At 38.6% G+C, this 25,538-nt stretch overlaps 3 protein-coding genes across 5 annotated transcripts; 1 reads left to right on the forward strand and 2 right to left on the reverse strand.

The window, feature by feature from the left end:
• Positions 1 to 361: 361 nt before the first annotated feature.
• On the forward strand, positions 362 to 5,493 carry LOC103710089 (ethylene-responsive transcription factor ERF115-like). 3 transcript variants are annotated; one of them, XM_026805816.2, is made up of 3 exons: positions 362 to 926; positions 2,163 to 2,858; positions 4,840 to 5,493. In XM_026805816.2, exons 1-2 carry the CDS (start codon positions 512 to 514, stop codon positions 2,855 to 2,857), a joined length of 1,110 nt encoding a protein of 369 aa, XP_026661617.2. In that variant the 5' UTR covers positions 362 to 511; the 3' UTR covers position 2,858; positions 4,840 to 5,493. The 3 variants fall into 3 exon arrangements, with proteins under 3 accessions (XP_026661617.2, XP_008793924.2, XP_008793923.2); XM_008795702.4 differs by having other exon boundaries at positions 2,169 to 5,493; XM_008795701.4 differs by lacking the exon at positions 4,840 to 5,493 and having other exon boundaries at positions 2,163 to 2,967.
• Positions 5,392 to 19,336, reverse strand: LOC103710090 (polypyrimidine tract-binding protein homolog 3-like). The gene is made up of 16 exons (XM_008795704.4): positions 18,218 to 19,336; positions 17,882 to 17,954; positions 17,710 to 17,781; positions 17,537 to 17,613; positions 13,948 to 14,032; positions 12,050 to 12,182; positions 11,766 to 11,830; positions 11,624 to 11,673; positions 11,488 to 11,529; positions 8,166 to 8,217; positions 7,919 to 7,970; positions 7,818 to 7,831; positions 7,541 to 7,648; positions 7,299 to 7,442; positions 5,810 to 6,227; positions 5,392 to 5,713 (listed from the first exon to the last, which is right to left on the reverse strand). Exons 2-15 carry the CDS (start codon positions 17,936 to 17,938, stop codon positions 5,838 to 5,840), a joined length of 1,341 nt encoding a protein of 446 aa, XP_008793926.1. The 5' UTR covers positions 17,939 to 17,954; positions 18,218 to 19,336; the 3' UTR covers positions 5,392 to 5,713; positions 5,810 to 5,837.
• A 783-nt stretch (positions 19,337 to 20,119) lies between these two features.
• Positions 20,120 to 25,376, reverse strand: LOC103710091 (60S ribosomal protein L3-2). Its single transcript, XM_008795705.3, has 6 exons — positions 25,223 to 25,376; positions 24,382 to 24,486; positions 23,637 to 23,747; positions 22,985 to 23,289; positions 20,797 to 21,206; positions 20,120 to 20,599 (listed from the first exon to the last, which is right to left on the reverse strand). The coding sequence occupies exons 2-6, from the start codon at positions 24,464 to 24,466 to the stop codon at positions 20,341 to 20,343; spliced, it is 1,170 nt and encodes a 389-aa protein (XP_008793927.2). The 5' UTR covers positions 24,467 to 24,486; positions 25,223 to 25,376; the 3' UTR covers positions 20,120 to 20,340.
• Positions 25,377 to 25,538: the final 162 nt, after the last annotated feature.

Below are 25,538 nucleotides of genomic sequence, written 5' to 3' on the forward strand. Positions count from 1 at the left end.
AGGACCATTCATTGAACCTGCTCTGATACCAATTGAAGGAGTAGAAGGGATAAAAGCAGAAAAAAAACCACAAAACAGAGGAAGAGAAAACACACTTTGTATTGCTGGAAAACAAAATAAAGATAACTTTCATACATTAAACTAATAACAATTACCTATTTATAATAGGCAGAAAAAAAATTCCTATTCTCTAGCCACTATAGCCACTACAAACTAAAAACTAAAAATAAGGAAACATGGAAACGTGGCTATCAGTAGCCACAATAACAGGACACACAAACTCCACTAACTATGACTCATTCAAAAAACAATTAGCTTTAGAATCGGGATTAACTCCAACACATGCACCCTCTCTCCTAAAGCTCTAGCCATGGAGACATCTATACGGATGGCGGCTCTGCACGTTTTAATTGACTTGCACTAACTTTTTTTGATCCGGATACCTTTCTTTCTCTACAGACATTCCACTCCCTTCAAATATTCCAAGGCTTCCCTTGAGGAGCTGGTACGCATGAGTTTGATGTGCTTCGAACTGGCAAACGCATCAGGCGGTAGCTCTGCCCCAGCACGGCATGATGATGTCGAAGAGGACGGGGCGGTGGCGAGGATGTCATCGACGAGGACGGGGCGGCGCCGCCAGGCTCAGGAGACGCCCACTATGATCCCGGCCTCGACCCGTATCGTCTCCGGGGAGCGGGTGCCTGGGGGCTTGGCTTGGGAGGTGGTGCCGGCCGGTTGTTTGGGCTCGGTTGGCTCGCCTTCTTCTTCGTCATCTTCGCATTCTTGGGGTGGTCAGGGTGGCGGCGGCGGCTGCGGGCAGAAAAGAACGAGAGAGGTGCTACCCCCCGAGTTGGTGATGAGGTATCATCATGGTTATGGTCAGTTTGACAGCTATCATAGGGGGGAGGCATCACCAAATGTTGTAGGTGAGTTGTTCGTTTCTCTGCAGCTTTGATTGCTCTCTAGCTAGATCTCGCTTTTGTTCTTCCTATGATTTTTATGCGCTTCGAGCTCTCTTATTAATTCACTGTCGACATGCAGATGATTTAATAGAGAAAATAACTCCACTGCTACAGTTCTGAAGGGTTTGATATATATCAAGAATAAGCAACACCTTGTCCTGGTGTTCTTACTTTTATCTTTGAACGAACACAGACAAATACTAATTATATTTCCCTTAATTTGTATCGGACATTATTGTGGCAGCATCTCGAATTAATGTTGATCAGAACTTGATGTACAGGTTTTCTAACTATTAAGTACTGAGTAGCGTTATTGCACATGTCATGTGAGAATTTATCTAAAATTATCATATATTTTGATGTTCAAAGCATCATGATCACGCTAATAACTCATCTTACTGGCAACTTTATATATGCATGCAAGAGCTCGCTTACCAGGTTTTCGTGTTCAGTCTCTTCCATCTTGTATTGAGTGCATTATTTGTTGCATGCTCGAGTTTGATCCCTACATGTTAACAAGATGACGAACAGCTAACAAATTCATACTCCCTGTCTCTATGCTTTTAAACTCCCGGATGCAGCAACATATAACCTCTTATAGTTTCTTCTTTCAGCTTCTATTCTAGCATGCATGAGTCTCTCTTGCTGTCATTATCCGTTGCATGTTTAACAAGGTGGCATGTAAATAATTATAGATTAGTCTCCCTTTTTCTTTTTATCTGTCTTTAAGATGCAGCAGCAAATAACTTCCTCGATTATCTTCCTTCTATTTCTCTATGTTGCAAGACTTCCATGGCAACAGAGAACTTCTCCTTCCCCTCCCAACCAAACCCAAAGATGACAGGATAGTCTCAAACTCCACCAACTCTTTATGTGCTCTTCATAGGATTTATCTTCTTTTAACTTCGTCTTCGCACGAATGCAGAAACTGAAGTAATACGCTTCTTAAATCATTTGGCGACACATCTTATCATCTTCATTGTTTCATTTTATACAACTTCGATCGATACCCCTATATAACACCTTCTCTCTCAGAACCTTGATCTCCTGACCCAGTCAAAGAGTAGTAATTTATATTTTTATCTTAAGTTATCCATATATTCATCCACCCCCTTCTATTATTTAATTTTCTCCTCTCTCACCGACACCATGATCCTAACTTCACTTTTTTTCCTTCTTTGTTCTTCCGTTATTCTATAGCAACAGAACATAGCAAACAGAGCCCCCAAACCAGCATCCAAGCCCCAGCCATGGAAGAGTCCTCCCCTTCCTCCTACCCGGAAGCAGCGAGGGAGGCTGCACCAAGGAGGCGATACAGGGGAGTCCGCCAGCGCCCATGGGGCAGGTGGGCTGCCGAGATCCGCGACCCCCACAAGGCAGCTCGTGTGTGGCTCGGCACCTTCGACACAGCTGAGGCTGCTGCCCGGGCCTACGACGAGGCCGCCCTCCGCTTCCGAGGCAGCCGAGCCAAGCTCAACTTCCCCGAGGACGCCCGCCTCCCCTCGACGCCTCCCTCTGCTGCTCCAGCAAACTCGAATTCTCCGGCAACTCTGAGCTCTGATGCATCGAGGGACTACTTGGAGTACTCGTGGCTACCGCAAGGGCTTGGGGAGTACCGGACGCTTCCACCGACAAGCCTTTCGGATCGGTCGATGTACTCCAACTATCCTTGGGCAGTGGCTTCCACGACGATGGATGGTTCTTTAGCTTCTGGTTCCTTGCAAACATCTTCCTCTGTTTTTGCTTCCGCTTCTCCTCCTCCTCCTCCTCCTCCTCCTCGGTTCTATACTTCGGAGGCAACAGCGTCAGAGAATTTTGTTGGGGACGGTGGCTCGGCGCTTCTGACGCCGTATTCGGCCGATTCCAGCCAACTACCGCCGCCCACTTCTGAGTAGGGTATTTTCTTTCTCTTTTTTTTCCCGAGAATTTGGTCTTCTGTTCCTTTGAGTATAATTCCACCAGAGATCCCCTTTGGAGCATATATTATTTTTTTATTATATTTAGTCAAAAATTATGTTTTGGAAAAAAAATAACATAAGATATTATAAATCTAGAAGTCTAATGTCTAATCTTAACTCGGAAAGAAATACCAAATAGATTAGTTTCGGTAGTATTATATTGGAACCCCTTGCGTTCGGTGCTTAAGCATATCTAAAATGGCTATTCAATTAGTTGAAAAAATCATATTGGTAGACTGCACATAAAATCATCCCAAAATTGAAATACTATGATGTTTCATTACAACTTGATATCGTGGAAGACTTGATCCATGGTCTGGAGATCTTTAAAATATATAATTCTTTTGTACATAAATATTTTAGGCCTTTTAAAACACATCCAACAACTTAATTGATGTTGGAATAACTTTTTTCTTTTTAAACACCCCATGCATATTTTAATAGTATATATACATAGATATATATATATATATATATGTATATATATGTATATATATCAAATGGTCATGGATTGAGGAATCTGCTCTGACAATGTAATTATATGCTCGAATGAAACAGATGTTTGGGGGATGACCCCTATTTTTCCTAGCAAAACAGAGAGGAATTACTAGATATTTTATAATGCCCAACATCAACACGAGAGTGCCATGATAACATATCATAGTAAATTGATTAATTTCAACTTTGAAAAACATTATTATTACTAGCAGTTTGATTTAATTATCAGTATATGTTTTTGGAAGATTAATATAGTGTGGTAAAGGATAGCAAGATGTATACTCCTTAAATCAATTATGATATTATTAAGGAGTTTATCAAACTAGATAAAGATGTTATTTCCTAAGATTTTGAGATCCAGTCGGCCTAGGTTGACCAAGTTAACTTGACTCTTGCCCTTGGTGAGTCAACTCGATTTTATCAAAAATTCGGATAAATCATCGACCTCAGCGGTCCAACCGTATGACTCACGAGTAGATATGTTCGAGTTGCATCTTTCATGCGAAAGAATGATTGATCTTTTTTCGTGACGTCGACTATTTCATTGTAGCCTATATAGATCTTGAAGCACTCCGAATTTTTTCATTCATCCGTTCGCATAGATCTCGAAGTGGTCATTGCACGATGAATTCGCTTAGAGGAAGATGAAGCTTCCTTTCATGCAACCCCAAAACTATAGCAAGCAATTGTTGGAAAAAAAGATAAAATGTGGGATAGGCCCAAGAAAACCTATTATTTTACTTGTTTTAATTATATATTAGCTTCTATATAATAAAATATTTTTAATAGTTCCTAGGCTAAAAATTATAAAATGAGAAAGTTGCGTGATTATCTACTTATGCGTGCGTCTTTACCGGCAATAAAAGCCACCATGGGAAAGGAAGCTTTTGGAAAATTATTAACTAGTATTAGTTACCTGCTGGATTCTTCCCGTGAGCTTGTTGTCCAACCACCAAAAGCTCTCCACAAGTATTTAGTAGAAGCAGAATCAATAAGAGAATTCCAAAGATACAAGATGGCACAACCTCAGCACGTGTAAACCAAAAAGGCATGCACGCACGAGTACCTTTAGCACTCCTCCTTCAGATTATATATTGATGAAGCCCAAAGTACTGGCTCAAATACAGATGGCTGTGATTGGATGGGCCTGACGATCCATCCAATCATGATGGTCATGCTTATCATGGATGGCCATGATTGGAAGATAGGACCTCCCTGTATTTCTAATTCCTTAAATCCTAAATTGCCTCTCTTACTACGTTGTTTCAGAAAATGAGGTCACTTAATGCTTGTCTGTTTCTCGTTAAGAATGGAAGAACTAGAAATCAAATTAAACTTCAGTCGGATTATAATTCTGTTTAACTTCGATTTACCATTTCATCACTGAGAATAGATATTAGTGAAGCCATTTTCGTTTTCAGAAACTGTGTCCACTCACACTGCTAGCAATTAGCATTTCATATATAAAACGAGCTGCACCGTCTTGCCTGCTGGACCTGCCGCATCTCCAATCACGGATGGTCCATGATTCGAAACTGGATTTCTCCAATCCAGCCCCAAGCTGGAGAGAATTCATACAGATTATTCTTTCTGGTTCTTTTTCCATGATGAAAGAAGCCCCCAGACTTGTCGCAGAGAATACAAACATAGAGCACACACAGCACATACATTCTGCTGCTCCATGAAAAACGTGACCTTGCACCGAAGATTAAACGAGCCCGGGAGAAACCAGCAACCCGGACATTAAGCTGAACAGTATGAATTCTAATGTACTTTGCACTCCTGCCTTTTAAGTTACCATTATAAAGTCACTCTTGCTGGTTTTGCTTTCCATTGGCACATTACATTTTGAAATCTCCACCCCTGCAGACCGTGCAAGCTGCAGCAGCGACTTTGGATCCTGAATGACTATTAAAAAAATAGCAACATGCTAGTTTCTATCACTCATTCCACAGCTTTCTGTCACATATAGGTACTCGAAAAACCAACATCCCTTCATTACTCAACGCTTACACTTGACCAACATGTTTTCATGATTAGTTCGCAAATGAGCTTTATACAAGACAAAAAAAAAATGACAAGAACTTGAAAGGCTGCGTCGAGGACAAGCAACCATGATAAAGGACACATGCCACTACTAATATATCCATATATGAGCTCCACCACTGCAAAATTAACTACGAAAAGGAACTTTTAGACGAAGGAAGCCGATCACCACCTCTGCTGCCAAAGATGGCTAGAACCGAGACATACATGTCCATAGTTGCCATGGTCATTCCGTACTATCATAGAAGCCTACACAAAACACAAATCCAAAATGTGCCAGTCTTCTTCCCACCAAAAAAAATGTATGCAAGTACCAAGTGCAAGAAAAAGAGGGAGCACACCCACCATTATCTCCCACCATCCAAAGGTCAATCTAAATACTCTGAAGCTGGGAGAAGGAAATACGAATGACCGACCGGTCAACGGTGCTTGCATGCTTGCATACCAGAGCCTCAGTAGCCTGTTCCTCGTTCTCAAACAGAACCAGGGCTTGCTTCTTCCCATTGACCTCAAAAAGCTTGCTGTTTACAATTGGGCCATGCTCCTCCAGGTGAGTCACAATTTCATCCTCTGTGATGTCCTGAGGGAGAGCTGACACATGGATCATTTTGGTTGGAACACAGCAATATCGGTAGTTTTTAACTGCATTATTGTTGAAGCGATTAAGGCTGGACCCAGCATATTCGTGGGTGTCGGGGGCTGGCGTGATGTTTGGATACTTCGAGAAGTTCACCTCCATTCTCTTCCCAAACAACATTGCACCCTGACATAAAAGGGGAAGAAAAATGAAATCAAACAGGACAATTCAAGGTACTCCAAATTCAAAGTAATGGAATGTGGACCAGATCAAGCTGGAAACAGGCAGGTAAGCTCTAAGCATCAGAGTTCCAGTTTTCACAATTATCAAGAGAGAGAAGGGAAAGGTATTTATTCCATTCTCAGTGGCATTTATTACACAAACCACTTGCAGTGATTGTCCAATCAATAAGCGGGGTAGTCACCAATAATGGGACCACTAAGCACAGGCTTTTCAGTTCCAAGATGTCTACCGGCACAAAGAAACAGTAATTAAACGTGCACCGACAGCATTCTATCCGAAAATATGTTGGGAGATCATTTTGCTCTACATTTGCCTACATAAGAAATCTTCTGGTCATTCATGGTATGCACAAGAGATAAAATGTAGCGGCTTGTTTTTATCTATTTCAGCACGGTTTGCAGATATAGACTAGCCGCTACATATGAAAATTAAACGAAGGTTGAAGTTGCTGACAACAGAGAGATGGAACTCATCACGAAAATACTTTTGTTTGACAGCGCAGGTAGAAAAGTTGAAAACTGATGAATAAAGGGCGTTCAGGTTATAGCATGACAGTGCACAGTTACATCAGAAATTGAAAAGGCTTTTTCTGTGGATTAACTGACAAGGTTTTTGGAAGCACAGTAAACAGTAGGTAAATAAATCCAAATTGTCATGTCACATAATACTAAGTTATTCAAGCACTCATAGAAAAACAAAAATAACAATTGCCAAGAATCCTTTCCATCTATGGTTGACTTCTGCCATTGTTCACCATTAATTCCTAACAAGGATTCATCTTCCATATAGATTCACCGATCATATCAAGACATAATCAATAATTAGGAAGCACCAATAATTAGGAAGCACCAAGTGAATATTTTCCAATTATGACTTGATGAATACAACTGAAGAAAAATTAACATTGTTGCAACTAATTTATTTTCCAACAATCCATATCTTGGAGACCAAATGGTGATTCAACAATTAAAGCTAATAAAGTTAAAGTACAAGAGAGGTCAAGAACAAGCAAACCTTCAAGAAATGTACAGCCAATTCAGCCTGAAACCCATCCCCCATCTGAACAAGTGCATGATCTGGTTTATTGCGGAGTAGCTTGATTCTTATGATGTTGCCATATATTGAAAACAGATTAAAAAGCTTATCCTCGTCAATTTTCTACAATCATAATACAAATTGAAGGATTAAGCAGCCCTGTGTGAGGAGTGCTAGAGGAGCAAAGGAGAAAATCATAGAATGGGTAGAGTTAGACTTACATCAGGATTCAAATTAGTGACCAAGATTGTGCACCTGTCATTAGTACCACTTATTCCAGGAGGCAAACCGCCACCAAATGCAGCTGCAATTGCCGCAGCATTGCTCATCTAATAAAAACAATGATAACATGGCATGCAAATATAATTGTGAGAAGTTTTTTTGTAGCCATTAGGAAAATATAAATGAAATTGCATGTTACTCAAATTAATTAAGAAAATGGCATCACAAATAAACATAACCTGCTAATGACTCAGATTTGGCTCAACAAATACTCACCTGTGCAAATGCAACTGAAACAAAAAGAATCCAAAAAAAGAAATATCAGCGAATGGATGATGAATAAAGACTTGAGTAAGAGAGGAACTTAGAATAGGCACCTCTGGCTCCAGGTTGAAGTGCGTACAAACCTCCTGCATCACCATACCCAGGCTGCCTCAAATAAAACAAAGAAATGAGACAATAAATGATACAAAGTATTAAAAGAAAATTTTTAGCTTCGAAAAAGGTACACTTTCGGCATTTGACTGCTAGAGCAAAAAAAAAACCGCAGGGGGTGGGTGGGTGGGTGGGGGGGTGCTGGGCAAAAAAAAAAAAAAAACCAAAGCCAATGAAAATCCAACTTACTTGCGATGATCTACCTCTCTGTTCGGTAGGTAAAGATGGATTTGTGAAATCTCTGAACAAGGATAACGGGCACATTTAGCAAAATAGCAAAATCTGTATTAAGATAAACGAAAAGGACATGGAAGGGAAAAAAAGAGAAACATGCAAGAATGAATAAAAAGAAGACCAAGACACAACAATTGCTTTTCCTTAAATAGTTTTTTTTTTTTTTTGATACAGTATAGTATAGTTAATTAGTTATTAAAGTAATCAATCATATAGTTAAATTTGACAACCTCAAAGAAATCCTGGTGATGGAGTTTTTCTGTAAAAAAAGTTTACCAGGAGAAAGGGAGTAGCCTCCATTAGCTGCACCAAGAATTTGCAGGAGGGTCAACTTCATACAAACCCTTAAACATATAATAATGCCCCCTTGCTTTGGAAAATATTTATCGATGGTCACCCAACATTAGTTTCCTCCTACCTTAATTTAATTGGATGCCTTTTTTTTTGAAATTTAGTTAAAATGTTCTCGAATGAAACAGATGGTCATGAGATCATGATGCATTTCAGCCTCCAGCTTATGCACAGACATAAGGTGAATGGCTCTAACTTGATTGAAGAAGGTTAAATATGGCCAGGCGGACCGAGATCATTTTGTTAATTAAGGATACTGCTCCTTTCTTTAAATGGCAATCACCAACTTGATATTGTACAAGGGCAGAGCCACGACTACAGCTTCAGACACGGTGGGGAGAGGGGTGATGGTGTGGGATAAATGGGCAAATACAAAAACGGGAAAGACAATGAGACAATGTGATTAAAACAATTATGCTACAGTCACATAATGACAATGATCTAAAATCATTATAAACTGTCATAATTTAATATGATCAATTATTATAAAAATATTTTAAAATTAACTTCATATTAGATTGCTTATATGTTTGTGATAATTTCATGATAACGTAATGGCTCATAACAACAAAATAATAGTAACAGTTAAAAAATTTTAAAAAGTTTGCATTCTTTTTAACATGATAGCAGTTTCACAAAATTGAAATGTCATTTGAACCACATTTAACGACAGATTTATAATTAATAAAAATATTTTAACTCTATAATTAATAAGAATATTTTTTGAAAGTGAAAATATTTTAAATTTATTGATAATCCATTCAAGTCTTGTAGACTTGGGACCATTCCAATTATATAATGCCCAGCATTTAACTAATCTATGCTACAATATTGACCCATTAGTCCTTTATGCTCGTCTCTTGGCAATATCTGTAAGAGTAGATTAGTTATTCTTCGCCATTATCATATCAAATACTGAAACACCTACTCTTGAAAAAAAATAAATGATTATTCTGACAAAAAATGGATCCAACCAGTTATCCTGCAATATTAATAATATATGAAACAAATATGGCATGGATAAAGGAGAAACAGAAAAAAGAATCATGGACGATGATCTGACCTCAATCAGTATGAAAATGGAGAAGTGAATCATCTACACGACAGAGGAATGATAACCCATGAAAGATGGAAAATATATAAATACTACAAGAGAAATATGACATGGCGGTGATCTCATTGGATTTGGAGTAAGATCCTCTTTAATTCACATTTTCCTTTGATATGGCTTATTTACAGTCTTAATTTGATGAGAACTTTAGTTTTCATATTGAACAGGATTCTGAGTACATGCATTATGGAGCTTTCTTTTCTATTTGGATAATTTCATGCCAATCCACCTTTAATTTATTTGCCATAGTTAGATCTAAGCCACGGCTTTTCTAAGAAACATTCTAACATATTTCTCATTGTATATGTTTCTTTTGTGGGGGAGGGGGGGTGGCACATCCTGGATTGTAGAAGGGGGAATGCCCAAGTTTCAAAAAGCCTAGCGCAGAGGATTTGGAATGAAAAGTGGCTTGCAGTTGCAGAATATCAAGCAGGAAATGAATGCAGGGGGATTGGATAGGCAGTAGGTGGATGAAGAAATGAGCAAGATGGAGACACCCAATCATCAAAGTGATATGGAAGTGTATGGCTAGGTCTAAAAGATTTGAGGAATTGATGAGCTTTAGTGTTTGAAAGGACAGGAAAAAACGTTTTAGTTTGACCACAAAGAGTTGATTAGCCTAAGCTTTTAATGTTGCAGTAGTATTATTAGGCATCAGTCAGTGATTATTGGATTACTTCTGCTGGAGAGGTGGTGTATGGAACTCATGAAAGAAACCCAATGAGATGAGAAGAGTAAGGTCAATTGCATGTTTTCTATCATAGAAGAGGTTTTGTTAGTAAGAAATGCCAGTGGATTATTTTCCATTCTTGCTTCTAAAGAACTTTTACTGTTAAGGTAGTGAGATAATGCAATTGGTCAGAAATTCTCCTCAATTGCATTAAAGTACATCACAAGGAGCTTGAGTTTAAGTCCACATCAATACGCATCCTAGTTTCAAACCAGAGCCTTATCTCATATAAAGATAAGGCAACGAAGACGTCCTTAATTTAGATAGTTCACTGAAAGCAGATCATAAAACGGTATCAAATTATTCATATAGCAAACCTAATTCTTTAAATTTACCACATATCAAGTGAATAAGATTACTGATTGTTGCTGAAACCGAACGATTCCCCCACAAGGTTCGTCTTTTATGTTGTACAATTACATTGGAAAGAAACCTCACGATTGATATCATTGCAGAAAAAGGAGTCAATATTAACATGAAAACACCATTCACTTTATACAGGACGAGATCATGGACCATCAAGTCTATTTAGTATATTATACTTGCTCAACTAAAGCTTCTGTTACCTTTGTTGGCAATGAAAAATCTAAAATCTAAGCCAAATCCCACTAACACTAAACTTGATAATGGAGGAATTCAAGGAGCATGCAAGCCCGAATACTCAATGCCATGTAATTCAGAATTCGGATAAGGAATAGCAAAGGTAATTTTGACAATATTGTACTGCAAAGCCTTTAATCCCCTATAGGTTCGTGAGTGATAGGTAACAGGACACATTGTTTCACCAAAAGAGACCCTCTATTCTTGCCCTCAAAAAAAGCGTTCCCCTTATACTTTCAAAATAATTTTGGTTTTTTTCTTACCTTTTATCAATCTCAGAAAGGATTTGCTTGCATCTTCTCATAATTTTTGATATTTTTCTCGTCCACTAAAAAGATGTGGTCACCTTTAATGTGATTGACCATTAACAATAGACTACTCCAAATAGTCAGTCCCGAACTGGGCAACTGGAAATCATATAGTACAAATACAAGATTTTTTCTTAATATCAGATACATCAAATGGCATTCTAGTTGTCAACATACCTAGACCGCTCGTTGTTGTAGTTAACTTGTAACTCATTGAGACTGGATTTTGAACAGGAAAAAGAAACCAGTAAGAAATCTACAACACGGGGAACAAAGAAATAACCAAATAATTGCCAGTCTAGAAGGAACATACTTGGAAAACTGTATATCTAGCTGACAACAACCATCATATATGTTGCGGCCCTACATAAATAACCATACCATCATTAATATCAGCTTCCTGATCCGAAGGCACCAGGCAACTATGGAAACTAAACAGAATATAAATGTCATACTTGCAGTGTACTTCTTGCTTGCATAGCACTCTGGCGTGATTGATACTGGATAAGGGCTTGAAAACCTACACAATTAGGAAAAGGAACATTCTAAATATCTACTGCATGGTCTTCATAGCATGAAAGAAAGTAGGTATCATGAAATATAAATCATAGCAATCAAACTGAGAAAAAAATATTTTAAACAAATATACAAACAAATGCATAATATAAAATCCACCCAACCAGTTATAAAATCCAGAAAGACTTAAAAGAGAAGAGTGAGAAGACTTGAAGAAGCTGACCAGCTGACTTCTGAAATGTGACGATCTTCTCCACAAATCCATGAGGAGAAAACACTTGATGCAGAACTTCCACTGTTATAGGATAGAGCATGTGATGAATTGTAACTAAGAGGATTCGGTTGGGTTGTGAATCCTGAGTGCCCCATAGCAGACCATCATAAAGACAGAGAGAGAAAGAGAGAGAGAGGAATAAATAGAGAAGAATATATAGTTGAAAGAACAAGAAACTGTAGAGAGAATAAATTACTTAAAATTTGAGCTATATAGAAGTATGTATGGAGGTGAATAGATAGGTAAGGAAAATAAGAAAAATATACGACACAGATAAATTGTTAAAAAGTCCTCAAGTAAAATTTGCTAAAATGTCTCTTCTCCCACACATGCAATTAACCCTGTAACTTGATTATATCATTATTATCATTACCACAAGTATAGAAACACATGGAATGCCCACTCATGTCTCTCACAGTTGGCCAAGCACACATACACATACACAAATACACAGACACACATACACACACATATGCATACATACATATATAGATACATACATTCATTATAGGGGTGTACTGTAAGTACTTTCATGGTTAATATAAGTATCCCGGGATGCTACCCATAATACATTATAATTCAACCTGACATGCATTACGTAGAGTTTCTAAACCCAGGTTTTCTGCTAGTTATATTATCTCAAGTTTCTAAAATATATAGAAACAGTAGCAGGTCACCAAATAGGATTCACTATTAGCAGTTCTCTCAAACCACAAAATGTAATGTGCTATACTCAAAATGCTTAATACAGCAATGGCCACCTAATTCGTACGAAGTCTCGTGACTATTTGCTGACTTAATAAGATATCTTCCAAAATGGCAAATATGATCAAATCCACAATTACATAATTAAAACTACACACTTTCTCAGTCTTTTAAAAGCAAATAATATCTCAATGCCAAATGCATCTAGCATGAATTGCTGATCACAGACACCAGTTCTACCCTGCGATAGGTAGAGGACTGCATAGGCATGTTTGAAACATTTAACATAGAGCACACGTTTAAGAAAGTTAGTTCCCTTGAAGGAAGACAACTGCCTAGGCATATGTGCTTACATTCTCCTTACTTTTACCCTTGACTAGCATGCTTTTTCCAATATATATGGGATTGACTTGATTGACAAAACATGGTTCAGTTATGTTTGACAACATTTTTCAACACAACCACTTATGAGCGGGTTGGAAAGCACCAAAGTTACTTTCACCAACAATGAATTACAATTCAAAATAGTGCTGAAGCTCTGTTCCAAGAAAGAGAGATTTGACTGCCATGACATAGGCTTTCTACCTACAAAATCAGCATGCTAGTCTACATACCATAATACCTAGTCTCCAGTATACATGTACTATCAGTATGCAAAATAAGAAAAACTGGTTAGGTGTCCTAAAAGGAGTGGATTTCTACTTAAGAAGCAACATAATCCACCTATGTAAATTCATTATCATAACGAAGAATTGGACAGTTTTGCTGAAAAATGATTGAATTCACACTATAATTGACTCAAAAGAAGTTGGGGAGAAATGAGTGCCGAGCAAACATCTTTTTTTGCTGCATGAAAGTCCTGAGTCCATAGTTACCGATTGATTTACAAAATACCAAAATGGAGATATAGGAACACGAATGTAGGAAGGAGCATAATAATTCTCAGGCTATAGTTGAAATCAGTTTTACATAACAAGTCACTGGTTACCTCAAACAAACTGTCCAAACCATCTCAAACAGTCAATAAACATCAAGATAACAAACAGAATGCCCTATTTTTGAAATTTAATCTTCTTGAAATGGATTCAGAAAATCACATCTGTACATACAACTATAATTAATTCACTTATTCAATCACTAACCTGATCACTCTTCCGTCCTTGAGAGGTCTGGTCTGCTGTTGTCAGTTCCTGATGCGAAGAAAATTGGATGTAAACATTCCTTCCCCTGAACTTGCAACATTGTAACCCAGGTCAGATACTTGTAAAAAAAATTCTTGATAAAATTTAAAAAATAAAAACTAATATTGAGTAGGCAGGGATTTTAGCATATGAGAGATTAAGTTAACCCATTTCAGTTAAATATAGGACTCTAATCATCTATAGCCAAAATGAAGTAAACAAAGGATACCAAGTGATCAAAATATTAGACATTAGATACCACAAACGAACATCCACCACAAGCTGCGCCATAGTCCTATAATATTTTATGTACATGATGACCATCATAACAGGCTAGAGACTGAGCCAAAAAATTACACTTGACAGCATACATATGAACTTCTGATTCACATTTAATGCATTGCGAATGAGGATAAGAAGAACCTAGAAGAGTTCTTTAGTACATGCAATGTGCGATGGGAGAATATTCCCAAAGCTAGTCATTGTGTCAGAGACAATGTTTGAGGAGCTCCACTTTTAGGAAGGACAATGATGCATGCATAAGTCTAACCCAAAAATAAAGCCTACATTCACATAGGCGCAGATATAACTTGATCTTGGAAGATATTGAATCAGTTCGTTAACTAGCACATATAAATATATTTTCAAAACATGAACACAATTGCATGAACTTTTACAAACAGAGGTGATCAATAAATTTCAATCGATTGTCAAAAATTCCAAAAAAGTGGCCTTACTTTAATGAAATGGAAGAACCACAATAGCATACCGAGAATCAAATGTTCCCACCAGACCTACTTGACTTGAGACCACAAAGATAGCTGATAACAGCTACTTTTTTGCTCAAACCATACTTAAATTGTCACTCATATAGCACCATTTTTCAAGGATCATACAGCAAAGACAGTTTCTATTTATTGACAGTGCCCCTTTTCTCTCCCAAAATATCACAGCAAAATCCACCAGGCACCTACCTAGACCCATGTAAGGGAGTCATTTAAGGCCTGGCAGGCTTCGAGTGTCAATGGAGCTCATAGCAACCAAACTATATGTCAACAACAACACGTGACAGATACTAACAATGCACTCATGTCAAAGGCAATCCACTGTTACCAATTTCTTGGCGCCATTAGTGCAGGAAACCATATTATTTCATTAATCTCAATATCTAGAATCCAACAATCAAATTTTCATTGCAACTCAACAAGACCTGGTAATCTTTTTCAAGGAATAATCAAATTCTAAAGAACTTTAAAAAATATTTAAATTTCAAGTGGGATCAAATTCATTTTCAAATCCAGCCAAGATTAACTACCCCTTGCCAAATCTGCTTATAACAGAGAATCCAGAACAAGATTACCAGATCACCTCATCAATGAAATCCAACAATCATGACTGCCAAATTTGTCTCCATGATTTAATCTAGCCATCTCTGTTATAGGCTTTGGAAGTTCACAGTTCATACAGAGAGAGAGAGAGAGAGAGAGAGAGAGAGAGAGAGAGAGAAAGAGAGGGAGGGGGGCGGAATCCAAAAACACCAGCTGCAAAGTGTGGAATAGCTACCAAACAATAATAAAGCATGATTAAAATCACAGTAAAAGGAGGATAATTGAACTTAAGTTAATCATGTAGTTCTTCCTCTCATGTTACTATAGCCCAAGAGTAGTTTAGCATCAACTTAAGCCCCTTCTCTCACATCTTCCAGACGAATAGGATTCGTTTATCATTTATCTCATTCTACTTAAGATCAATTAACATAATAATACAAATCTGTAGATATTCATATCTTAAAAGCTATTAATTAGTGTACCAGAACAAAAATCATAAATATAATCAACCACTTGATGAAAAAAATAACTTGGAATTCCTAAAGACCTATTAGCAAGTGAAGAACATATAACCAACAAAATGGCTCTTCCCCAAGGACGGTGGTCAATACTGAGTTGATGACACTAGCACCATACTGAGGTAAAGAAACAAAAGCAACAACCAAATGTAAAGGTTGAACTACACCAATAATACCATGTGAGTGTGGTGTGAGAGGAAAACAAATTACAAGGATCTCACTCAGCTTCAAATCAAAAAGAAAAATAAAATTTGTTCTCAATTTTTTTACTAAGAAAATTTTGCATCCCTCAGAAAGTTTGGCAATAAATAAGGTCCATGAAAGTAAGTTAAATGTAGCAGAAATGAGAATTTTGAGATGGTTATGCAGTAAAACTAGGTAGAATAGAGGGAAATATGAGTAAAAACAGTACAGGTTGCACAACATAAGGACAATGATGAGGACGGAGGAATAATCAGATTTCGATGGTATGGGCATGTCAAAAAAAGGGATCTGAGAGGATTCCAGTAAGGATGGGTTTTAATGTATGCTAAAGGATGCAAACATGTTTAAAGAGGAGGGAAAACCAAAGGTTACATGAATGGAAATTGTAAAAAGGACATTGCAGAGTTTGAAATAATATCAGAGGCAGCCCTGGACAGGAGTGCTTGGAAAATGAGAATTAATAAAGCCACTTCCAAATAGTTGGAACAATGACTGACGGTTAGCATTATGGTTATGATTCATTGATAGCAAATCAAATTGAAGCATAATCTGTTGACACGAATGAGACATTTAAGTACCAAAAAAAGGGTAGTTTATAGTATCTAAAAAGAAAAATGTTGGATTAAAAATCTCAAAAGCCACAGTGACAACCTCGAAAGACAACCCACATACAAACAAGAGCACTACCAGAAAATCCTTTATCCATTGAAAAGTTAGTGATCAAATGTGTATCGGTATGTGTCATGTGAACACGATGCCGTGCAAAGCTTCACTTCTGCTTTGTTTGTAGTCTGGACGGGCACCCGAAGTTTTTAGTTGGATTTTGGGTCAAAAGAAAGTCTTGGTACATGATAGCCTTCCTAAGTTACTAAAACAATGTTAATAAAGTGTACGCTATATGTGGTATTAGCTGCCATACAAATAAAAATCTATGAGATATAAAATTTTCATGGAAAATGAGAAAAGGCTTATCCAAGAGAACTTTGTAAAGAGGTAATTCATATATTTACTTCTGTTTTTGACATTTTTTTCACAGAACAATCCCTTTATGATATTTTTCAAGTAATTACAACAGAAGTCCTAGCAGCTTTGTTATCTGATATCTCATCAATAATATTTGTGATCAACCAGGAACTGGGAGTCCATTAGAATGCAAAGTAGCATCAATTTGAATAATATTCCAACTTTCTTACCTACTTTGGGAAGAAGCTTTATGTCATTCTTAAGAATATAAATCTGTTGGACTTTGCTGTATTGATTTTCTTTAAGCCGAGGACCGATATAGCAATCTAAATCTTGCTGTTTAAAAATGTGGTTCCTAAGACTGCATATGCATGCTAATTAGTCTCGTAAACACATAAATAAACAAGGGGAAAAAACTTATCGTGACCACCATAACGTAGCATCCCTTTAGGGCAATAAAAACAAATGAGAACCAGGGCCCGCCCGCGCCGGGGGGCGGTGTGCGGGCGGGCGGGTGGTCGATGTCCAAAACAATACCTGACACTTGGTTGAACATTTGTGTAGTACTGCAGGACATTAACAGCGGAAGGCAAATCATGCATCTGGATAAGAGCCTGAGACAATAGGAAGGTACCAGCTAACTCACGAGTAATCCATACAAATCACCACGAAAAGAGAAACAGTGAAATACATAAAATAAAGTGTAAAACCTGATTTTTAGCCCGTAATATCACAAGCTTACTGACAGGGCCAAATGGCTGCACTAACTGAAGAAGGTCATTCTGTAGAAAAAGGAATAAATATGTCAAATTGACCGAAAAGAGAGAAGCTTACGTGCTTCAGTTGCAAGAATACATTCAAAAAATTTCCAAAAAAAAACACCTCAGAAATTTCATGCCCAACATTTCGGATGTGAATGACTTTGGAGGGCTCCGTCATCCTTGCTCGATCTCTTCTGCAAACAAAAATAGCAGCAAAATGTCGATATCTTTCACTATTTTTTTCCAAAAGACAAACCATAAATAGTGAAAAAAAGACTTCTACCCATTCCTTCGATTCGAAGACAGAGAACAAACAACAAAAACAGCAAAGAGAGTTCAAAATCGGAACCACGAGAAACCGTAGATGACCACCACTGCACTAAACGCAAGCTACGGTTCCTCATACCGAATTAGAACACCAAAAAGTAGCAGATCCAACAGCAGTGCGAGACCTCACCTTGCAAAACGAGAGATCCGAGGATCTGCGAGGGTTCCAAGGATTTGGGAACCGAGCTAGCGATACGGAATCTAGATAATGGACTTTGGCTAGGGTTTTTCTCCTCTATCCGGCTCGCTTTTAAATCGTGGAAATGGAAGATCGGAGGACAAGATTGGGCTCGAAATGGGGCGATGGAGCGGCAACTACCCTAGCTCTGGATCTTTCTTATTAAGTTCGCGACCACCGAACCGATTAGAAGTCTTACTCTGCTCCTCGGAACAACGAGGGTCTTTCTTTCTCGATTCGACGATTCCCCCAGGGCTTGATTAGTCGTTACGCATGGGGTTTCAGATGGGAAAATAATGGCCGTTCGATGATATCGCCCGTCTGAAGGGGCTAACATTGACGTCCGAGATTTGAAAGAGCCGCGTGGTTGTGTTGATGTTATTTGGGCCTGCGGCGTAAGTTATCCCAGCAGGATTGAACCTTGGGCCACCTATATCCTACACCAGGCGTCCCAGCTCAGCAGTGCACTGGACCAATAATATACCGCCACGCGAACATTCTTGCCACCTCAGCGGAAAGTTCTCAGCTCCGGAAGAGTCCGCGGGTGCCGGAAAGACCTCTGCTCGGAGGCCGCGGGCGGCCGGCGATGCAGGTGGAACGGGACGGCGGCGGACCCCTAGAAGAATACAAAGCCGCGGGCGGCCGCGTGTGGGTGGCGACGCTGGTGAGGTCGAAGAAGAAGGCGGAGGGGCGGCCGGTGACCAGGTCGTGAACGGGGAGATCTCTCCCTCTGTTTCAGGCCCGCAGCAGAGGGGAGGGATTGGTGAGATCTCTTCCCTACGACGGCTTCGGCCAGCCAAATCCGGCAACGGGCGAGCTCCGCTTCCGGACGCCACCCTCCGGGGAGATCACGACCGGATTTCTCCCGATCTGGACGCCGCCAGCCGCGACCGACCAGGAGTAAGAGACGATCACGGACGAGGACGCTCGGAAGGAGCCCACCAACCGTTCGACGAATTGATACGCTTGCTCCAGTTAGCGCGCGCCTCCGGGGAGATCTTCCCTGGCTTCCACTTTGTAAGCGCGCCAAAACCAGAATGGAATCGGGACCAGGATTTGGCTGGTTGACGGTGCGGTTGGATTGGCTGTACCGTTCACTGCTTATGATTTTCTCGTCTTCTTTCTTTATTTTTTGGATCTCAAAATGAGACCTACGGTCTTATGATGTCGGACCGTTCACTCTCATCAATTTCAAAGTATTAGTGTTACAAATGCGTATGGCTTGTTAGAAGTAAATTCGTTTATTAAGGGCTTAATAAAGATTTCATAACAAAAGTAACATTTCTTCTCAGGGAAAAATGAACATTTAACAGATTGAATTAAAACTACTACTTCCACCTAGACGAAAATAATTAATTCCATCATATAAAACATAGTTTATTCCAAAAGCAAAATAGATTCATATCATGTCATTCTCATACAATGTTGATTGAACCGCCAGCCCATGTCCCAGCACCCATTAACTGTCAGGACCGGTTTCCAAGCGCTGCACAGACCCGTCCACTAAGATCAAATTTTACGCCAAAGGATCATTTTGGCCCAAAAAAAAAATTAAAGAATGACACTAATGACAAATTGTATAACAATTGGTAAAATTCTACTCCTACCATGCAAGTAGAAACAACTTACAGGATTTAATCCTCTTTAACCATCACCTTAATAGTTGAAGTCCCAATATCATCCTCTAAAGAATGATGAAAGATTCTCATATCATCGTGAAACTCAAGCCAGACTTATATTGCAAATCATACAATGGAACAATTTTAAAGAATAACGGCAGACGGTAAACCGAAAAAATGAGATATCAATGACACCATAAGCTGTAAACTAAATTTCAATCCATGTAAACGAGACTGATGCAAAGCCAATTGTTTCAAATTCCATATTTTCTCGAACGAACTTTAACTCAACATAAGAGGAAAAAACACGGGTGAAATTGTAGCTCATCACCATACAAGTCCAGAATTTCCTAGTTTTAGAATGTTCAAGAAAACGTAAACCGACCAAAATCAAGAGCAGAGCCTTGAATGAAGACATTTAATCAAATGATCTATTGCCATGTTTGCAAAGACAACTCAAGCCTTCAGCCGACCATAGAACTTCTGCTTCTCTTGAGTAGTCTGGAATCGTCCGTGCCCAAACTTGGACGAGGTATCGATGAACTTGAGTTTGATTTCCTCAAGAGCAACACGAGAAGTCTGTTTCAACAGGGACTGGCGAAGGGTGACAACTCTCTTCTTTGGGCCAACACAACAACCCTTGATCATAACATAGTCATCTTTCACTATACCATAGTGAGGAAAACCACCCATGGGGGTAACATCCTTCTCAGTCCTGTTTAAACAAAAGATATCGAATGCATCATGTGAGAGGGATATGATCAAATGTCTTGCCAATGTAAAACCACGCTCTGTTGTTTTGCTGACAGACTGCATTGGAAGCAGTGAAAGCACATGGGAGGATAATTTTAATTGATATCTCAGCTAGATCTTCGTAATGCCAAAATGAGTATCTAAAGACGAGAAGATTACCTGTCAAACTCAGTAATGGCAGTATGTGTCTCATTTCCAACTTTCCCGATTCTGTAGACTTTCTTGTTCATTTCAGTGCGGTGGTGGTATCCATTTTGCCCAGCACGAGCAACGGTGAAGGACACCCTGGCGGGATGCCATGCACCAATACAGGCAACCTTGCGAAGTCCCCTGTGAGTTTTGCGTGGAAGACGGGTGACACCCCAACGAGTTACAACACCTTCATAGCCCTTACCTTTGGTTACGCCAATGATATCAATCATCTCATCTTTCTGGAACACAGCATCGACTGGGAACTGCTTTTCAAAAAGGCTGTAAGCATAGTCCACCTTCTGTGCAACAGTCCCCCCGTTCACCTGAATCTCCATCAAGTGAGCCTTTTTCTGTTTCAGACCCTTCATCTTCCTTATCTAAAACATAGACAAGCAGAAAGCATCATTCGTTAGAAAAAATGGAAATGGAAGATTAAAAGGTCATACATTGAAAAAAATTGACTCATAGAAAGACCAAATAATCAGAAAGATGAACACATGAAATTTCAGTAGTAAATTCATATGACTAGATATCAATAATGTTGAAAAAATGAAAGACACACAGCCTCCCAGAAAAAGTAAGCAATTAGGGCCTGTTTCAGATTTCGCAAACTCAATATTCAGGGAACAATGTGCACTGGAAGAGTTTAGAGTCAAGAACAAAGATGGAGAGAAGGAGTAATCAGGAGATTGAGTCAAACCACCACTCCCAATTTTGATCAATGTGGGATTTGTGGATCAGAGGTTCCCCTAATCGTTCAAACTTCCTCGCTTCTTCGTCTCTTCTCAAACAAAAGCTTTAGTGGCAGACGCTAATCCACAAATATAAGCCCAGCCATCCAAACAGTCCCTTAGAGAAAACAGAAATGACTTGAATAACATGATCAGCTAGTGCAGCTCAAAATATTTAACAAAGCTCAACTGCATCCCTCGAACGCTTATAGTCAAATGAGAGGATTATCAAGATTCATACAGGGTGATGCATGTCAATCATGCCAACTAATGGAGACAGAACCTTGTCAGCTAGAATATCCATCAGACAGAATGTGTGCACTTGCCAGTGCACACACAAAGACAGATAAATACACAATCATTCTGGCAAGTAAGCAGTAATCTTTAGCAAGTGTAATCATCTTATATATGCTTATTAAGCTGCAGATTACAATGATTTGTTAATTTTAGCAAAATAAGGTATATAAAGAGTATAATTTATATGCTCCAACAAGTTACAGAACTGAAAATTTCGACCTGAGAAATTTCACTCATTCATCAGCAATTTTAAAAAAATCAAGATATCATGACGAGGACTAGATTTTGAGAAGTAGAAATCCAATTTTGTTGATTTTGTGAACTTTGATACTTGATTTTAGCATTAAAAATCTAGCTTCAGATCTAAAAGTTTAGATGCAAACTAAATAAGGATTATATGTGCAAAATTCCAACCAAAAGTGATTCCTATCCTATGCCCAATCTCAAATTCATGAAAGGAAGAGAGTGACCATAAAAAAGAATTATACCTCTTCCTAGTCAAAAAGTTAATCAACATCTCTATAACCAAGGGGCTATCCAAATAAACCCCTCTAACCTGTCAACATTGTCTAATTCATAAATCAGCAGGCAGCACTCCTAACCTTTCCCAACACCATGATCAACCATGACTACATCATACATAGCTTATGGAGCTCCAACAAGCAATGTAGCATGGATCCAAGCATACAGTCCTTCACGTATTTATATAGAATGGGTTTTATTGATCTACTGAGATATACAAGACTTTGGGTTTCAACATTGGTCCCTTATATAAACCATAGTCAGTTTCTTGGACAAGTCAATTTTAAACAAGCAACAAACAGATATATAAGAATTTGGGTTTCAACATTTGTTCTTAACCTTATATCAAACCTAGCCAATTTCTAGGGCAATTTTAAGTACCTGCCAAAGGACTTACAACAACAGTTTGAGGAATGTATGACCTACTTAATTGATGACAGATTTTTATCTCGCGCAACCAGAAAGCAACCATGCAGGACTACCTTAGCCAAACATTTTCTTCAGTTATGACAGATCGAGAAATATTAAAAACAAACCAAAAAACAGGAAGCTTATAGAAGAAAATGACAGTATGCATGAGTTGAAACCATGTTCTCAAACTTTACCTGAGTGTGAGCCAGTACACGAACAACAGATGCATATTTCTTCATCTTTTCTAGCTGTATCTGAATCTCTTTCTTTCCCTCCTCAGATTCATATTTCTTGGAGTACTTTGTAAAGGCCTTCTTCTTGCTCTTGTACCAGTTCTTGTAGAATCTCCTCCTCAGTTCCTCACTCAGATGCTGAGCCCACACTGTATTAAGAGTGCGAAGGCCACGTGGTGTCTTCACGTAACCAACAACTCCAACAACAACCATTGGTGGAGTTTCTATGACAGTTACAGCCTCGCATGTCTCCTTCTTGTGAAGCTCTGCATGTCAGAAGAAAACATGGTATAGAAAACACCAATAATCTTTCATACAATGTTAACGAGCATCAAGTTTATAAGGACACATTGAATCATTAACAAACAAAAAAAAATCAACAAAGCTACCTCATGATAATAACTTCTGCTGACATGATGACAGCATAACATTTTGAGCACATAGAGAACTAATGGAAGCACATATTTGACTTATCACTACACAGATGTATCAGCCATTTGTAAAGATACATTTGAAAGATTACTGAACAGGCAGTGCATCCATAAGCTAACCATATTAATATTTGCAAACATATAATATACAAGAAGAAAATAGCTAAAAATTGAGTACATACTTGATCCTGGTTTTTCAACCTCACGGACAATGTGAGTCATTCCAGACTTGTAACCAAGGAAGGCCGTCAACCTGCACGGTTTTGTTGGGTCGTCCCTTGGGAAGGACTTCACTGTATTAAGAAATTACATGTATTGATCATGTTAGTACATAAACTCATGAGTGAGGTAGCGTAAAAACTTTTAGTGGGACAAAGAAATGTTGGATGAAATGCAATCAAAAAAGGGGAAAGACAGCCTCACTTCATGGCTTTGCAGAGTACAGGCCAATATAAAGCATTTCAATGATAAGAACAATGTCAAAAAAAACACTGCATATGTAACAATTTGACATTTTCAAAAGTTCGCATTAAGTCTAAAAAATACTGGCAAACGGTGACACTTACATGAGCAAAAGATCAGCTTGTAAAGGAGAAAAAGAGAAAACTAAAAATATTATAGTTCAACATAACATGTTTGGAATGATAAAGCATCAGGGGAAAAAAAGTAAAACATACTATAAAAGACATTTATTTATAGATGCATGCACCAAATTTGTTGCTCAAAATTAAAAGGAAAAAAGAATAACCATCAGATAAAACAAGAGGGAAAACTCAACAAAAGCAAAGAGAACAATAAAAGAAAAACCTGGTATTGGTTAGATGGAGAGAACAAAAGAAAAACATACACACACAAATAGGTGGCATAAAAACAAAATACAAAACAGAATATGAATGATTCTGCAAAATTGATGGCAATAAAGTTTACCTTTCCCACGGTGGCGAGAAGCTCGCTTCCTTGGGAGAAACCCAAGGGACCCATGCCTAGGGTGCTCAAACTTCCGGTGAGACATCTTATTTAGTTCCCTTCACCCTGAAATACCAATAGGTAAAGTTATAGAAACAAAATCCGGGGATAAGCACAACCCGAAATCCAGTTTTAACTATCTGAGCATACATTTATTCACAGAGCCTATCAATATCTATCAAAGGGAAGAAAAGTGATCGTTTGACATAAAGAAGTAAAACAAACACATGAATTTGGTTTCAGTACATCGCAAATTAAATTTAGCTCCTTTCAGTGTTTGGATCGTCATCATAAGATCAAAAAAAAAATCATACTGATAGAAGGAAAAACTTTTCATAAATTACTTGCTACATAACAAAACTGGGGATTTCTTGTAGACAGATATTGTATTTTATATCAAATATATGAACAGTTCACGAGGAGCCCAGATTACAAATCCAAAGATACGAATTTAACCCAAAAAAACAAAGTTGCCGAAAAATCAACATGAAAATCGCGGATCATAAGCAAGCAGGTAAAAAGTTTTTTACCGAAATATTTACAGGAGAACAATTAATCCAACACGAATCAAACTCGATCCACGAGTTAACAGCATTGGCATCTTTGTCACAGCCTAAACCGTTCGTAAAGGGAGAATCAAAACCACATTTTGCGAAGAAACACTAGAATCTTCTCAGAAACGGGACACCAATCTGACACTTAAGTGGATCCAAATTCCAAGGTTGAGATTTCGCGAATTGACAGGAACAACTGGAACGGAGAAGCCCTAAGAAATAGAGTGGAAGGAAGACCGGATCATTACCTCTGCGCCGCACCGACTCCACGTGGGGGCAGCGATGGCCTCCTCTTCTCGTCTCCGGGCGGCTCCTCAAAACCCTAGCAATGGTTTATATACGCGAGAGCGAGAGAGCGCGGAGAAGGATATATCTCGACACTTTTGAAAAGACTAAAAAATCCCACCTTGGAATTTTTTAGCGCTGTAATGTAATTGGTCTGACCCTGGCCCAACATTTTCATGCTGACCCCACGGTAGGTCTGGCTTGCCTGGTTAATGCAGAACCTGAGGTATGCAGTGCAAGTTGAACATGGGGTTAGTCAAGGTTGGGATGAAAATTTTT

Source organism: Phoenix dactylifera, unplaced genomic scaffold, assembly GCF_009389715.1.
Source record: "Phoenix dactylifera cultivar Barhee BC4 unplaced genomic scaffold, palm_55x_up_171113_PBpolish2nd_filt_p 000046F, whole genome shotgun sequence".
Lineage (NCBI taxonomy): Eukaryota > Viridiplantae > Streptophyta > Magnoliopsida > Arecales > Arecaceae > Phoenix > Phoenix dactylifera.

Excerpts from the sequence above, each read along its gene's own strand:
- LOC103710089 (XM_026805816.2), top strand. The coding sequence starts at position 512 with ATGAGTTTGATGTGCTTCGAACTGGCAAACGCATCAGGCGGTAGCTCT. Across the intron at positions 927-2,162 it reads GGCATCACCAAATGTTGTAG|CAACAGAACATAGCAAACAG; the intron begins GTGAGTTGTTCG and ends GTTATTCTATAG.
- LOC103710090 (XM_008795704.4), bottom strand. The coding sequence starts at position 17,938 with ATGACGGAGCCCTCCAAAGTCATTCACATCCGAAATGTTGGGCATGAA. Across the intron at positions 11,831-12,049 it reads CACATTTCAGAAGTCAGCTG|GTTTTCAAGCCCTTATCCAG; the intron begins GTCAGCTTCTTC and ends CTAATTGTGTAG. Across the intron at positions 11,674-11,765 it reads AAGCAAGAAGTACACTGCAA|GGCCGCAACATATATGATGG; the intron begins GTATGACATTTA and ends TTATTTATGTAG.
- LOC103710091 (XM_008795705.3), bottom strand. The coding sequence starts at position 24,466 with ATGTCTCACCGGAAGTTTGAGCACCCTAGGCATGGGTCCCTTGGGTTT. Across the intron at positions 23,748-24,381 it reads TTCTCGCCACCGTGGGAAAG|TGAAGTCCTTCCCAAGGGAC; the intron begins GTAAACTTTATT and ends TTCTTAATACAG. Across the intron at positions 23,290-23,636 it reads GGTTGAAAAACCAGGATCAA|AGCTTCACAAGAAGGAGACA; the intron begins GTATGTACTCAA and ends TCTGACATGCAG.